This window comes from Cnephaeus nilssonii, assembly GCF_951640355.1.
Source record: "Cnephaeus nilssonii genome assembly, chromosome: 15".
NCBI classification, from domain to species: domain Eukaryota; kingdom Metazoa; phylum Chordata; class Mammalia; order Chiroptera; family Vespertilionidae; genus Cnephaeus; species Cnephaeus nilssonii.
Window position 1 is genome coordinate 45,454,137 of NC_137086.1, and position 14,307 is coordinate 45,468,443.

General features: G+C 48.8%; 1 protein-coding gene across 1 annotated transcript in view; it reads left to right on the plus strand.

Annotated features, from left to right (window-relative positions):
- Nucleotides 1–14,307, plus strand: part of HK2 (hexokinase 2) — a 60,281-nt gene that overhangs the window by 29,475 nt on the left and 16,499 nt on the right. Inside the window, exons 3-8 of the mRNA XM_079792354.1 lie at nt 4,715–4,863; nt 8,724–8,843; nt 9,446–9,541; nt 10,359–10,458; nt 10,778–10,961; nt 13,917–14,072. Coding sequence (XP_079648480.1) covers nt 4,715–4,863; nt 8,724–8,843; nt 9,446–9,541; nt 10,359–10,458; nt 10,778–10,961; nt 13,917–14,072 — 805 coding nt within the window. The remainder of the gene's footprint in view (nt 1–4,714; nt 4,864–8,723; nt 8,844–9,445; nt 9,542–10,358; nt 10,459–10,777; nt 10,962–13,916; nt 14,073–14,307) is intronic.

Consider the following 14,307-nt stretch of genomic DNA (forward strand, 5'->3'; position numbering starts at 1 on the left):
ACAGGCATGGGCTTTGGGGTCAGCCAATACCCATTGACCCCTGCATGACCTTAACTAAGTGATTCAATTTATGAACCACAGTGTCACTTCCTCTGCCACCCAGGCCAGCTTGGAGACTGCTGGTAACCTTTGGGTTTTTATGCTCTTGGCGTTGTGAGTGAAGATTTCCTTATTTAAGGATTGACAACGTGCCCTTGGGCAGCCTCCTTGCTCAACAATGTTAGTTTCTAGTCCATTAAAAACACCTGCATGTTGGGCCGTCAATCAACTAAATCTCCCTCACACCTGCCTCTGTCTTCCATTGTTTTATTCTCACAATAATCCAGATGCCAGTGGGAAAGTTTGAACTCTGTCCTAGGGACAAGAGAGACAAAGACAGGGTTCTTCGCTTCATTTTTCAAAACAGTCACATAAAGTGAAGATGAATTTTATTTTTTAACCAAACCGATGGTGAAACCTTGCTTCCTTTACTTTAGCAGTGGCGGTGACCACATTTGGAGGAATCAGAGAGATTTAGAAAGAGAGTGAGCTAATGTAATCTTCAGAATTTCTTGGGACATAACCTAAAACCCAGAAACCAGAAATACTTTGACAACATAAAAAATAAACATTTCTGAATGGCAGAAATACCACAAACAAAATTAAAAGACAAGTATCACTGGAAAAAATAATTGCAAATATACAACCAATGAAACCATTTTCCTTAATATACAAAGAGCTTTTTTAGGTTATTAAGAAAATGATGAAATTTTTTTAAAAAAAGGCAAAAGATGTGAATAGAAAATGCACAGAAAAAGGAATCCAAAAGGCCATTTAATAATTCAAAATGTCTAACCTCACACAAAAGAAGGAAACCAAGTTTAAAAAAGGAGATGCCACTTAGGCCTAGGAGGTTGGCAAAGATTAATTGCTGCATAACGTGGGCCACTGGTGGGAGTGAATCCCACCTGCTGGTTTGTCTGGAAATTGGTGAGAACTTTTAGGAAAGTCATTTGGTGATATCTTCCAAATTAAAAACACATCCTTGGAACCAGAAGGTCAAACTCTTTTCTTAGAATGTCAATTAACAGCCTTCCCTGTCTTGATAAAATAAATATATCTAAGGACACCCAATACACATTAATAGTGATTACTTCCTGGGTGTAGAGAAGAAAAGAGATGTTTGGTTTTCATTCAGATGTTTGTGTTTTGTTATTTTTAAAAAGGTAAAATGGTTTCCAAGTCACAACAGCACACTTAACAACAAAGGAAGCCTTACCTCTGACCTGAGGGTCTCACATAAATCCCACATTGGACACTCAAACATTTCGTTTAACAATGAGCAAATGCAGTATGAGATGTTTTCTTAGTACATTGCCTCAAATGCCAATTGCAACCACTCAGAATGATCTCTCTGGGCCTCACTGGGTCCTTAATAGGTTTTTATTAATTTTAGGGAGGGAGAGTGAGAGAGAGAAAACCTTCAGTTGGCTGCCTCCTGCATGCCCCTTACTGGGGATTGAGCCTGCAATTCAGGCATGTGTCCTGTCTGGGAATCAGGCCGGCGACCTCTTGGTGCTTGGGATGGCACTCAACCAGCCAGGGAGGCCTTGTACCTTCCTAAGAAACCTGATATTGGCATGTTTTCCTGCCCCAGAGCCTTGCTCCTTCCTGTCCAGTGTGACTGTCCCAGGCCCCTAGAAGCAATCCTCCTTCACGCCCCATCACACGCTCACCGTCTGCTCTGGGCTTCTGGAATGTCCCAGAAGGGTCACAGTGGAGACAGGACTTGAGCCAGGAGTAGGAATAGGAGTAGGTAGGGATTGGAGGGGTTGAAAAGAACTAGGAGGGGAGCTACATAGTCATACAAAGGAATAATAACGGTGAGGGTTATTGACTTACTGTGTACCTATATATTCACATACAACATGTCCTGTATTTCATGGAAGCTTCATAACCCCCAGAAGTCAGCACTGTGAGCCCCATTCTACAGGGAAGGTGACAGTGCTGAGCTGGAATTCAGAACGAAGTCTGCCCACCCGTCTCTTAAGACCCAGCTCTTAGCCGCTGTCCCGCGTGGGGCGAGGAGGTGAGCAGGAGGAGAGGGATCTGTTCACGGCCTCGAGGAGTCACCTGAAGATTTAGCTCCAGGATTCGTGGTGCTGGGCCTGCCCCCGAGATTGCGGACTTTGGAAAGAATATAGTCCTTGGCTGTGGTAGTGGGTGTGTGTTAATGTGGAGGTGGTGCTGAGGAGGAGGGATGCAGAGGAATGTCTGTGCCAGCGGATTCTGAAAAGAAAGCAAAGATGACATTCTGACCTGGGAACGGAACTATCGGCAGTACTTTATTATTTGTGGTTTCCCTTTAGTCCATTAGAAAATACTACTGCAAAACTGCCATTCTTTAAATTAAAATATATATATATACACACACACACACACATATATATATATTGATTTCAGAGAGGAAGAGAGAGAGAAAGAGAGAGACATCAATGATGAGAGAGAATCATTAATTGGCTGCCTCCTGCACGCCCCCTACTTGGGTCTAGCCCGCAACCCGGGCATGTGCCCTTGACTGGAATCAAACCCGGGATGTTCTATCCACTGAGCCAAACCAGCCAGGGCAAAAGCGCCATTTTCGATGGAGCTGTGTCTGTCCCTCCAGTGAACTGAGCTGGGATCGGGACCAGCCAGCGGGCAGCCTCGGCTGCCTCAGTCCCCCGTGGCTGCCGATTCAGCAGGTTGCGTGTGTCCGGCTGCAGAGTGCTGATGCGGGCAGTTCATCTTTGATTTTTTTTTTATCCCTCATGCAACCACACATAGCGTTTCCTACCATCTGGCTGAGGTCCCGCTACCTGGGGAGGCTCAGAATTGGAGTGCCTGGAAGCGTCGCCCATGGCCAGGTGGGGAGCAGAGTCCCCCAGGTGGGGCTGAGGTTGTCCCAGCTACTTAACAACTAGAGAGTAAAGCACGAGGGGGTTCTAGATGCCAGGGAGGGGACAGAAAGCTTGCACCCCTGTGGAGGAATGCCCAAGTCACGGGAGCAGGTTCCAGTGGCTTTTCTTGGACAGGTCACTTCAGCCTCCCCCGCGATGTTGATGTGACTTTTCAGTCTGAGAGGCAAACCTAACTCTGGGCCTGGGAGGCTCGGGTGTGGGCATTGGGCAGTGTTTGCTGGGAGCCTGGTGGAAAGTTTCTTTTACTTATTTTGTGTGTCCCAAGTTCTTGGCCCTGTGCTGGGTGCCTGAGGCACATTTTCTAGTTTTTCCCCTCACAATAACCACACCGTGTCTGATGTTGCCATTTTAGAGATGAGGCAGCTGAGGCTCAGGAAGTTGCCATGGCCAAAACGTGGCCAGAGTTCTGCCATAGGAATGTGGGCTCCAGTTCTGACATTCTCTGTGTATCAAACCACCAGGCCACGGTTGTGTGGAGGCGAGTCCCCGTGGAATCTTGGGTGGGTCATGTCCATCCCAGGGGCTGTAGGGGACGTGGGGCGTGCCCTCAGGGTGCCGGGCACACGTGGCTTTTCTCAGGGCCTGACAGTGAGCTGCTGAGGGGGCTGGGCACACAGTAAACCCTGGGACGGTCATTTAATCGGAGCATTTCCCTGGCCCTCCAACCTATTCCGGCGTACTTCAGTGGCAGTTTCCCATGGGGAAGGGGTTGTGTTGACAGACATGCCAATCAGTGAATCCCAAGGAAGTAACCCTGTGTCCTTCGAGAAGGTGTGCAGCAGGGAGGTGGGAGACTGGGAGCCCTCACGGTGGAGGAGGCTGCCGAGGGGGCGAGCCCAGCTCCCTCCCCCAGCCCTGGCTCTGGCCTCTGCACCTCTTCAGCACTTCCATTCTGTGCCATACAGCAGAGCAGGTCCCTGCAGCCAGCTGTATTGCGGCCTAGAATCGGGGTGTTTTCTGTGTGCACTGCTTGTTTCCCAGGGAGGAGGGACTTTGCCTTCCTGGTGACACCTGAGGATCTTGATCCACTGGGCCTGTGGAGATTCCCTCTTCCCGTCCGCCCAGCTCTGTGGCTGGTCCGAGCAGAACAAGCCCACTGGCCTGACTTGTTTTACATACTCTTGGGTCAGCCTTCTCTTACACGTGAATGAGCCTGGAATTTTTTTTGAGGGGCACCTGCTTAGCTCATTTACTAGGCCCCTTAATTGATAGCCATTTGGGCCCCAGCCCGCTCCATCATGTGACCCTCTCATACAGTGCTGTCACTGTATGCGAACGTTAAAAGTAAATTTGGACAGGGATCACAATTTGGCAGAACGCCCAGGGGCCCCCAGGCCTGTAGCAGCGTGCTGGGTGTCCTGGGGGCATGAAGAACAAAACGGTAGGCAGGGACTCCTGGCAAAGGGCTGGATGGGGCCCCACAGGCTCTACCGGGACTTGGCTGGAAGCCCCTGGGAAATAGCTCTGTGAGGGGGTGGGTGCCCATCATTGGATGTGAAACTGTCTCATGGTTTATGTGAATTCTAAAAGTAACATAAGAGTGCTTAGCATTAAGAAAAAAGACTCAGTACATAAATGTGTGTAGAAAAAATTAAGACCCGTCATACACCCCATTAGCAGGGATGACCAATACTTATGGTCTCATGGGTTTTAAGGACTCCCTGGGTATTAAGGACTCCGTTTATGGCAGGACTTGTGGGTTTTAAGTCTTGGTCTCTGTGAAGCCGTTTGAGCTTGTCTTTTCCGAACTAAGAGTGGCCCTTTCCTGTCTGCAGAACATGGAGAGTTCCTGGCTCTGGACCTTGGAGGGACCAACTTCCGGGTGCTTCGGGTGAGAGTGACGGACAATGGGCTCCAGAAGGTGGAGATGGAGAACCAGATCTACGCCATCCCCGAGGACATCATGCGCGGCAGCGGCACGCAGGTCCGAACCTTCTCTCAGCCGCCCGGGGTCTCTGGGCCCCACGGGGGGGGGGGGGGGGGGGGGGGGCACTGCTCCTCCTCTGTGTCTGGAGGGCGGAGAGCCAGGCTGGAGCTGGGATTCCCTGACCCCTCTGCATGGTGATCCCCTCCATGCTGGAAGCGGAGTGGGGCCTCCATCAGGAGAGGTGCACATGGTCTGGAGCGTGCGCATGAGGCCCTGGCGTCTGGATGTGCTGGAGCAGTAGGGGTTTTGAGGTCTGCTCACACATGCTGGTTGTTGAGGAAAGCCCGTTGTCAGGAGGCTGGGCCCACACTCAGGACACCTGGTTGTTAGTGGCACCTCTGAATGGTGAGCCAGGGTTTGACACTGTCACCTGCCACTGCGGTCACTCTGCAGCCCCTTTGGACGCACAGTTGTCACCATACCATCACGTGAAAATGGAACCTGCCCCTTTGCTTTTGTGGTTATTGGCCTTCTCTGTCCTTGACCATCGAAAACAGAAAGGGTTTTGCACGCAGGGATGGGAACCTGTTGAGGAAACATCAAAATCAAGCTTTGGGGCATCAGCCCCAGCTGGCATCCCAGTGGGCACCATGTGTTTCCGCATTGACCCCCAAATCATGCTTAGTTAGCCTCATACCTCGGTGGCTTCTAGAGCCACGTTTTGTACTCAGAACCCCCACAATAAAAGAAGTGGATAGAGAAGAAATGTGAAACCCAAGTAAGGGTCTTCTCAGTATTAGGAAAACTTGTACAAGGATGGGATTGCCATCAAGGTAGTCATCAAACATGGACTGAACACCTACTATGCATGGTGCATTGATCCTTGTTGGAAATCAAAGTCCTTCCTTTTCTCCTTCAGGGCTTAAAGCCCAGATGGACCACCAGGAACTGCCCCCCTCCCCACCCTCATAGAAAGCAGTAATGTTGTGTTGAAGGGAATGAGTAACCATCAGGAGGAGGAGCTGGTACGTGATGACCTATTGTCTGAGCAAAAGCACTTTATGGATATTCTCATTCTATCCTCACATGAGCCCCATGAGGCTGGGTTCTCCTGTTATCTCCACTTTATACATATGGGATTGGGCTTTGCAAAATGGAGTGACTTGGCCTTAGATCACAGAAATGGGAGGGGCCAGAGGCAAGACACAAAGCCAGATCCATGGCTAGAGCCTGTGCTTTCACAACTCTGGGGGGGAGGAAGGGGGCTCTGTCCACTTTGTAGGCTACTTGATGAGGTCCATGAGTGGTGCTCCCTGGGTCCCGCCTACCTGTCCCTGCTTCCAGTGTAGGAGGTACGCCCTAAAGGGGCTGGTGCAGACTTGAGATCCTATGGGGTAGGCCTTTTGGGGGTTCTCCCTCTTAAAGGCTCCCCCAGGAGAGCCCTCCTACAGAGGGGGCACTCATTGCCACCACAGGAATATCTGGTCGATGGGTGACCGCCACAGACCAGCCATTATTCTCAGCCTCTTTAGATTTGTTAAGTGTATCTGATGGGAAGGCAAGTGAGCAGATTCTCAGGCCAATAAAGAAAAGGAAACCTTTCTAACTTCATAAAATGATGCCCTTTGAGCCTTTTTATGGCAGGAAGGTAGTAGTTCTTTCTCTCAGCATCTTATCTTCAGATCATCAGCTAACAGAAAAGGAGATAGTCTTCTAATTAAGGAAGCAGATGGTCTCCTCTTCCCCACTTGATGTAGGTTCTTCCAACTCAGCGCTGTCCAATAGAACTTTTCGCAACAGTGGAACTGTTCCTTATCAGCTTGCGCAATACGGTAGCCACGAGCCACCTGTGACATTGAGCACTTGAAATGTGGCTAGCGTGCCTGAGGAAGTGGATTTTTAACCAGTTAACTGCCATGCGTCCAAACGGAAACCATCCTCATGTCAAAAATGCTTATGGAGTACAAAGGGTTAATTTTTGAAATTATATTCATTGAAATAGCCACGGATGGTTCGTGGCTGCTATACCGGGCAGCACGTTATTTAATGCCTCTTCACTGCCTCTCTCTCTCTGTTCTGCCTCCCTTGTTGGCAGGGCAGTTGGAAAGGGAACAGTGAGGGGAACCCATTTTGTTTTTACCTCTTCTAAAGCTCCCCTAGCTCTGATGATTGGCCTCATCTCTTTGCACAGTTTCTATAGCTTCCTCTTTTTTTTTTTTTTTTTTTTTTTTTTTAATAAAGACTATTTGTATTAAAGGTCTTTTTGACTAGAGTACCAGGAAGAAGGTGCTGGGCGTTTGTTTAACCATATCATAAATTTTGTCTCTGATTGACCGTCCAACAAAAGAACAGAACTTTCTGAATAGCTATCTAGAAACCCTATTTACATATTAAAATACTTGACCTCTGCTCAAGGGAGTTGGCACTTGTGAGGTGAACCTCTTAGTGAGAGGGCCCTGTCTTTGCTCCTGAGTATGTTTTGGTTCAGACTCAGCTGAAGTGACTTGCAGGTGATCAGAGACAGGATCCGTGCAGGAAGTTCAGTTAGAGCTGGCTACCTTCTAGATAAGTGTGGCCTTGTCTTCATGGATCCCTCCCACTGAGATATACCGGATATCCACCTAGCCTGTCACCTGGATGTCTTTAGTTCCTTTACAAATGCAAATACTTTTTGTGGTTTAGTGCAGTGGTTCTCTAACCACTGCTTCAGGATCAGCTGGAGGGCCCTAGAATTTGCATGGGCGGTGATAATACTGCTGGTTGCAAACCATACTTTGGGAACAGCTTGTTCAGTGGAATCTTCCTGACTTCTGTCCGGGGAGGAAAATGTTATTCTCCTTTATCCCCTTAGCTTTTAGATTTTGTCATCTTTGTCAACCTGGCCCTTGGGATCTGCTCAATCTCTTTGGCCTCTGCTTACTTTTTGTACCAGAATACCCTGGCCTCAGCCTCTAAGCATCTGGAGGGATCACCAACTTCTTTTTGAGGATGCTGAGTAGGCAAGAAGGAAGCCATGGGACTGTGAGCTTTGGGACTGATTGAAAACCTGGGCAATTGTCAATACAGGTTTTTCTTAAGTTTAGGATTTTTCCTAGGTGCTGCCAGTCCTGCTTAGCATAGTCATGGTTGTGAGGTTGCCCATCCAAAAAATCCTATTTATTCTTCAGTGACTTTCACGGGCTCATTGGGTGTCCCATTTTTTTAAATTTTTCTTTTAGAGAGGAAGGGAGAGGGAGAGAGAGATAGAAACATCAATGATGAGAGAGTCACCGACTAGCTGCCTCCTGCACACCCCCTACTGGGGATCCAGCCCGCAATCTGAGCATGCGTCCTTGACCAGAATTGAACCCAGGACCCTTCAGTCTGCAGGCCGACGCTCTATCCACTGAGCCAAACCGGCTAGGGCAAAAGTTACTTGCTTTTGTTAGGTCTCTTCATAGAATGCCAACAGAGAATGTCCCACCCACTCTCCCAACCAGAGGAGACAGGGATGTTAAAATACTTGCCACTGTGATGGGCTTCCCTTTCTGGTAAGGCATTCAGCTGTGCATCAATGTCAAGGGGGGTTCTGACAAGGCCACCAAAGGATGTTCTGTTTCTAGGGCATGCAATGCCTTTCTGATTAGCTCTGGCTGTGCTTTCCCCCGCCTCATGGGATTATTTTGATAGTGGTTTGGATAAGTGGTTGAAGTGGAAGACAGCACTTAATAAGCACTAACTAGTGTTAAGCCCTTATGTGTACTGCCTCATTTAATCCTTTTGGTTAGCATCCCCGTGCTTTAGACTGAGAAAATAGACTTCACAGGGGATGCATACCTTGCATGCATTCAGCTAGTTCCTTTCAGAGCCCAAAGTGTGTGCTCTTAATCGCTGTGCCATTTTGCCTCCCTGCTCATCTTCCTGTCATGTACCCTTAGCTGTTTGACCACATTGCCGAATGCCTGGCTAACTTCATGGACAAGCTACAAATCAAAGACAAGAAGCTCCCCTTGGGCTTTACGTTCTCATTCCCCTGCATCCAAACGAAACTAGATGAGGTGAGTAAAATGAGTTCTTCAGACACTTCTGTTGTTTCATTCTTTGGGCTGGGAGGATGAGGAGGAACTCTGAGCCATGTGCTGCTATGGTGTGGGAGGTGGCTCTGATAGTTGTGTGGACGAGGTTTGTATATTGCGAGTTCTGAGCTTCTGAGTGAGTGTGTGTAGGTGTGGAGGGGATGGTGAAGAAGTATCAGAACAGTGCACAACCCTACATACATTGCACATTATCCTTATCCCTTTTAGGGACACAGAGTGAGAAATTAGTCAGGAACTCTTTTGATCTAAAGTGTTGTGATAAATATCTTTGAAAGAAAGATGCCTGGGGAGTTTGATCAGAGGTTGCAAATACCTTATTTTGGCAGTTCTATAGCCTGCCCTTTGCACTTTGGGGGCAGTTGATCATGAAGAAATAATTTAATTTTCTTTCTGGGTCTTTGATGGGGCTCAGGCTTCTTCCTACGCTAGTTAGGAAGCAATATACACATTCAAGCATGGCACAGTTTAGTTAGCCCCATGGCAGAGACTCTACTAATGGTTGTTTGAGGAGTGTGGTCTGAGTTTTGTAAAGAATTAATGTTCAATCCTTGGTTCTTTTCCAGAGTTTCCTGGTCTCATGGACCAAGGGGTTCAAGTCCAGTGGTGTGGAAGGCAAAGACGTGGTTACTCTGATCCGGAAGGCCATCCAGAGGAGAGGGGTGAGTAGGGGCGGCGGGGATGGGGAGGCAGGACTTAAGGTTCTTTTGAGTCCACTCTGAAGCCTTCCCCAGTCTGTCCTCAACACAGTATGAGGACCTTTGTGATTCTTAGGTGAGGTTTTCTTTCTTCTTCCTTGCTATGTTTACTCAATAATATATATTTTTATTTTTTTCCAGTTTTAATGAACTATAATTGACATACAGCTCTGTATCAGTTTAAGATGCACCACATAATGATTTCACACACATATATTGTAAAATAATTACTACCCCAAGAATCTTATAAATGATCAGATACCTTTGGGGTTAAGATTATCATGATGGATGAAAATCTTAGCCATGGTACAAGAAGATCCCTTTAGTACTTAACCTGAAGAAGACTTGACGATCATTTTCAAGTAAGAAAGTTGGGATGCTGTTGGCATTAGGGTGGAATGGGGCAGAGAGAGGACAAGATAAAGGTCACAGAAAGATAAGACTTCCTGGGAGGGAGAGAGGGAGAGAGAGGTAAAGGAAAAGAAGAAAGAGGAGAAGATGACAATGATGACATGACAGGCTATTCTTAGTGCAGTGATGGCTTTGAACTAGACCACAGGGCTGGTGTCGGGAAGTCCTCCAGGATGGGGAGTGAGATGCAGCTGTTAGGTTAGATCTGGACCTGATTTCCAGCTATAACTTTCTTTGGTTTTGAGTAAGGTTAATCAGCAGGCAGTCCTGCTACTCTTGAGCTGTGTGTCTTGCTACTCTTTCTCTCCATCTTCACATCTGTGACCTTTCTGTGATGGTGAAGGTCAGATCTCTCCTTTTCCCTCTGCAGGACTTTGATATTGATATTGTGGCTGTGGTGAATGACACAGTTGGGACCATGATGACCTGTGGTTATGATGACCAGAACTGCGAGATTGGTCTCATTGTGGGTACGTGAGCACTGGGTGTGAGGGCTGATATTGGCCAATGGAGTGGGGTGTGGGCTGGAAAGGGAGGAGGGGGTCCATGGCCTGGATGTCCCTTTGTACTTCATTTTGGAAGATAATGGTATAGTCACTTTGGAGGGCTGAGCCAGTACTAGTGGAGTTGGGGGCGTTAATGGAGTGGACCATGTTGGAATGGCCCAGCAGTCGGCTCGGAGGAATCCCAGCCATCCTGGGCAGTATCAGGATGGTGGGGCAAGAGGGAGATGGGTGCTGGGCAGAGGACATTGTGGTTATGCACTGAGCAGTCCCTTGTTTTGGCCAGGCACGGGCAGCAATGCCTGCTACATGGAAGAGATGCGCCATATTGACATGGTGGAAGGCGATGAGGGGCGGATGTGCATCAACATGGAATGGGGGGCCTTTGGGGATGACGGCGTGCTCGATGACATCCGTACTGAGTTTGACCAGGAGATCGACATGGGCTCCCTGAACCCCGGGAAGCAACTGTGAGCAGAGGGCTTGGGGAGTGGGTTTAGGAGTTAGGTTGGGGGCTGGCCAGGCTGGGTGGTAGTTCTCATTTTTGCTTTACAGTCATATCCCTCAAAGGTTGCCAAGGTGCCCATTGGTCATGGGAATTTGTGCTCATTCCACACATGGTGACTGTAAATTTCTGAGGGGGCTCTAAAAAAGACAGAGCAGGCAGACACACCAGGTAATAAGGTGCTTTATCCTTCAGAACAGTAGTTTCAGAAAGTCATATTCTGAGTCTAAGTGTGTGGCCCTGCTCTTTCTTTCCACCTTCAATTTGCAAGTTGCCCTTAGAAACAGTTTGTGAGCCACATAGAAAAGTGTTCAGATGGCCAAGATTTGGGCCTGTGAAAACTCCTTTTGTAGCTCCCACCCCTGTCACGGCCCAGACGACGGCGAGGCTGTGATAGGTGGCTCCTAATGACTGGCTGAGGCTCTGACTTAGAGCTCCGGTAGAGCTGCCTCTGAGCTCAGCTGGACCCCATGGGAGTCCCAGGGCCTCTCACCCCAGCAGTACCCAGACCCAAGGCCTCCTTGGCCACCTTCCCTGGACCTGTGGCCGAGCAGGGGCCCTGGGGTGAACTAACTGGAGAAAGGGCTCCATCTGGACCCTGAATATTACACTCTCCAGCCTGGCCAGACATGGTATTTGGTTACTTTTGACTCTTACAAAACATTATTTCACTCTCACAAACATTTTCCAAATATCCCTTAAAGATCTTGAAATAGGGGTTGCTGCAAGCTTCGCAGGCAATTACAAAACCTCTTGAGCAGTTCAGGCTCTCTCTGGTCTGGTTGCTGGGACTGAGAGGAAAGCTTGTAGTGCTGATCTCTGCATGGAGAGGAAAATCCAACCCTACAAACCAGATCAACAGTGGGGGCCTTTTTCTTAACAGGGAGAGCCCTTGCTTCATCAAGGACGCAGCATTTATTTAAGTCACAAGCTTTCCCACAGGTTGAAACGAGAGTCCATTTACTTGTAGCTTTCACAGGAACAACCTGGCTATGTCTGCCATGGCTGGCGAGGAATTTATGGACTGAAAAGTCTCTCATTCATTGCCTGCCTCCATCGACGAGACAACCCACGCCATTCCTAGGAGCTATGTGCCCTTTGAAGTGTTAGAAGACAGAATTGCCAGTCCGGCCTTGGCATCCCACCCCTGGCTCAGCCTTAGACAAATCAAATCAAAGTCTGGGAGGACATATCCCAGTGTCAGCCGTGGTAGTCCCGAAGTTATTTTTGGGCTTGAGGAGAAACTTTGACTCTTTATATGTCTCTAAATAAATATTTTTCAAACATTGATGGAAACAAAGTGTTTTTAAAAACTTTAAAAAACTGCCCACGCTTCAGAACCCCACTGTCCCCCCTTTCCCCCCCCCCTCCCCCCCCGCCCCCAACCTCCCACAGGACCACCTATTTAGAGAAGTCAACACACGAGTTCCTTGCTCTTGAAGCCGGTCTGCCTCCCAGGCAGTTGGCTGTGCTGGCCCTCAAACATTTCAAATGCACCCTCTGTTTAAGCACTTTAGCCAGCTCTTCACTTAGCTCCAATTCTGCCATACTTGACCTTAGGTCTTGAGCAAGTCTCTTCCTGAGGGCCCAACTTCCTCTCTTGTAGACAGCACCGGAGACCTCGGAGTCCCTTCCCCAGCCCTGCTGTGGGCCTCCTCGGTGAAGCCTGGCCCAGTTAGTGCCTGCAGGCCCCGAGGGCCTCCTCTCCCTAGCACCCAGATCCTTTCTGAGATATCTAGAAAGGGCCTTCTTTGCCAAGAAGAATTGTAAAGGCTTAGTTTCCCATCACAGTCTGAGACAGAAAGACTGTCTTCTGAAGAAAACAGTGCCATCTAGTGTTGAAGAAATAAATTCCCCGACTGCCCTCTCAGCTTGGGCCCCTGCCCTGGTGGTTCTTAAACATGCTTTATCTTATCATCACCAGCCTGCTCAGGAACTTGCAGCATCTCTCACTCCCATATTCCTGAGAAACTTTAAGGCATTTTGAGCTCTTTCTCAGCCGTCCCAGCCTGCTTTTCTAATCTTGCCCCATCACTCCTTCTCCCTATACCCTCGGAGTTTTTCACACGTTAGAAATTCACAAATGGCCTGCAAGGGGTCAGGGGCAGTGTGAGCTGATGAATTGCTGGGCTTACAACCCTCCCTACCCCCCATTTAATCATATTGACCTTTCTCTCTTGTAAATAAATATTGGGGTTCATTTTACATTAGGTTTCATTTTCAAAAATCACTTCCTTGCTAGAGAAAAAAAAATTTTTAAACTCACTACCTTAGTGTAACTTACTATGCTGAAGTTTCAGACTATTACAGTACTAGTAGCCCTGCGCACAAATCCATGCGACAGTAGCTCTCTTCGGGGCCTGGCTGCTCTGTGCCTGCTGCCCAGAGGCTCTCCAATGCCCAGAGGCCCATCCACGGCTGGGCACGGAACGCTTGCCTCATCGCTGCAGCAATGAAGCAAGCATTCTGCCAGGCCACTCACGCTGCCCGCTCTCAGCGGCCGCCCCCTAGGACTGGGGGGTTCCGGCGGGGCTGAGAGGACTGGGCACCGCCATCTTGTGGCTATGGGCGCCGCCATCTTTGTGATTGAGTGATGATTAATTTGCATATTACCCTTTTACTAGATAGGATGTCCCACACTCCTTGATGTTTTGTTTGCCTGCTATTGGCCCATCCACTCCACAGTTCAAGGCCCACCTGCCTGCAGAGACAGCCCAGGCTCCCCAGCTTCTCCAACCCTGCCAGGGCTGTCACTTCATACAGCTCATTCCCAGGCGGTGCCACACAAGTTAACCCTCCCATGTGCATCAGCCTCTAACGTTGTTGAAGTTCCACATGTGTGCATGTTGCCTCCTCTGGGAAGTGAGAGCTCACAGACAGCAGGGACTTCATTGGTTTTCTGGTGTGTATCTTCCTGCAGATTTGAGAAGATGATCAGTGGGATGTACATGGGGGAACTGGTGAGGCTTATCCTGGTGAAGATGGCCAAGGAGGAGCTGCTTTTCAGGGGGAAGCTCAGCCCCGAACTCCTCGCCAAGGGCCGCTTTGAGACCAAAGATGTTTCAGATATTGAAGGGTAAGCTTTCGGGTCCCTCTCTGTTTACTGAAGAGTGGTCAAGCCATTGGGGATGAAGAAGGGGCACTGGCCCTTGACCCCTCAAATGTGGACAGCAAGAGGGTCTCGCCCAACATGGGCCATGGGGGGGGGGGCAGTGGTTTGAGGTCATTTAACAAATAGTCTCCGCTCTTGTCCATTAAGCGTGTCGATTTCCAAAGTGCCTCCTGGTGCTGACTGGCCTCCATGCTCAGCG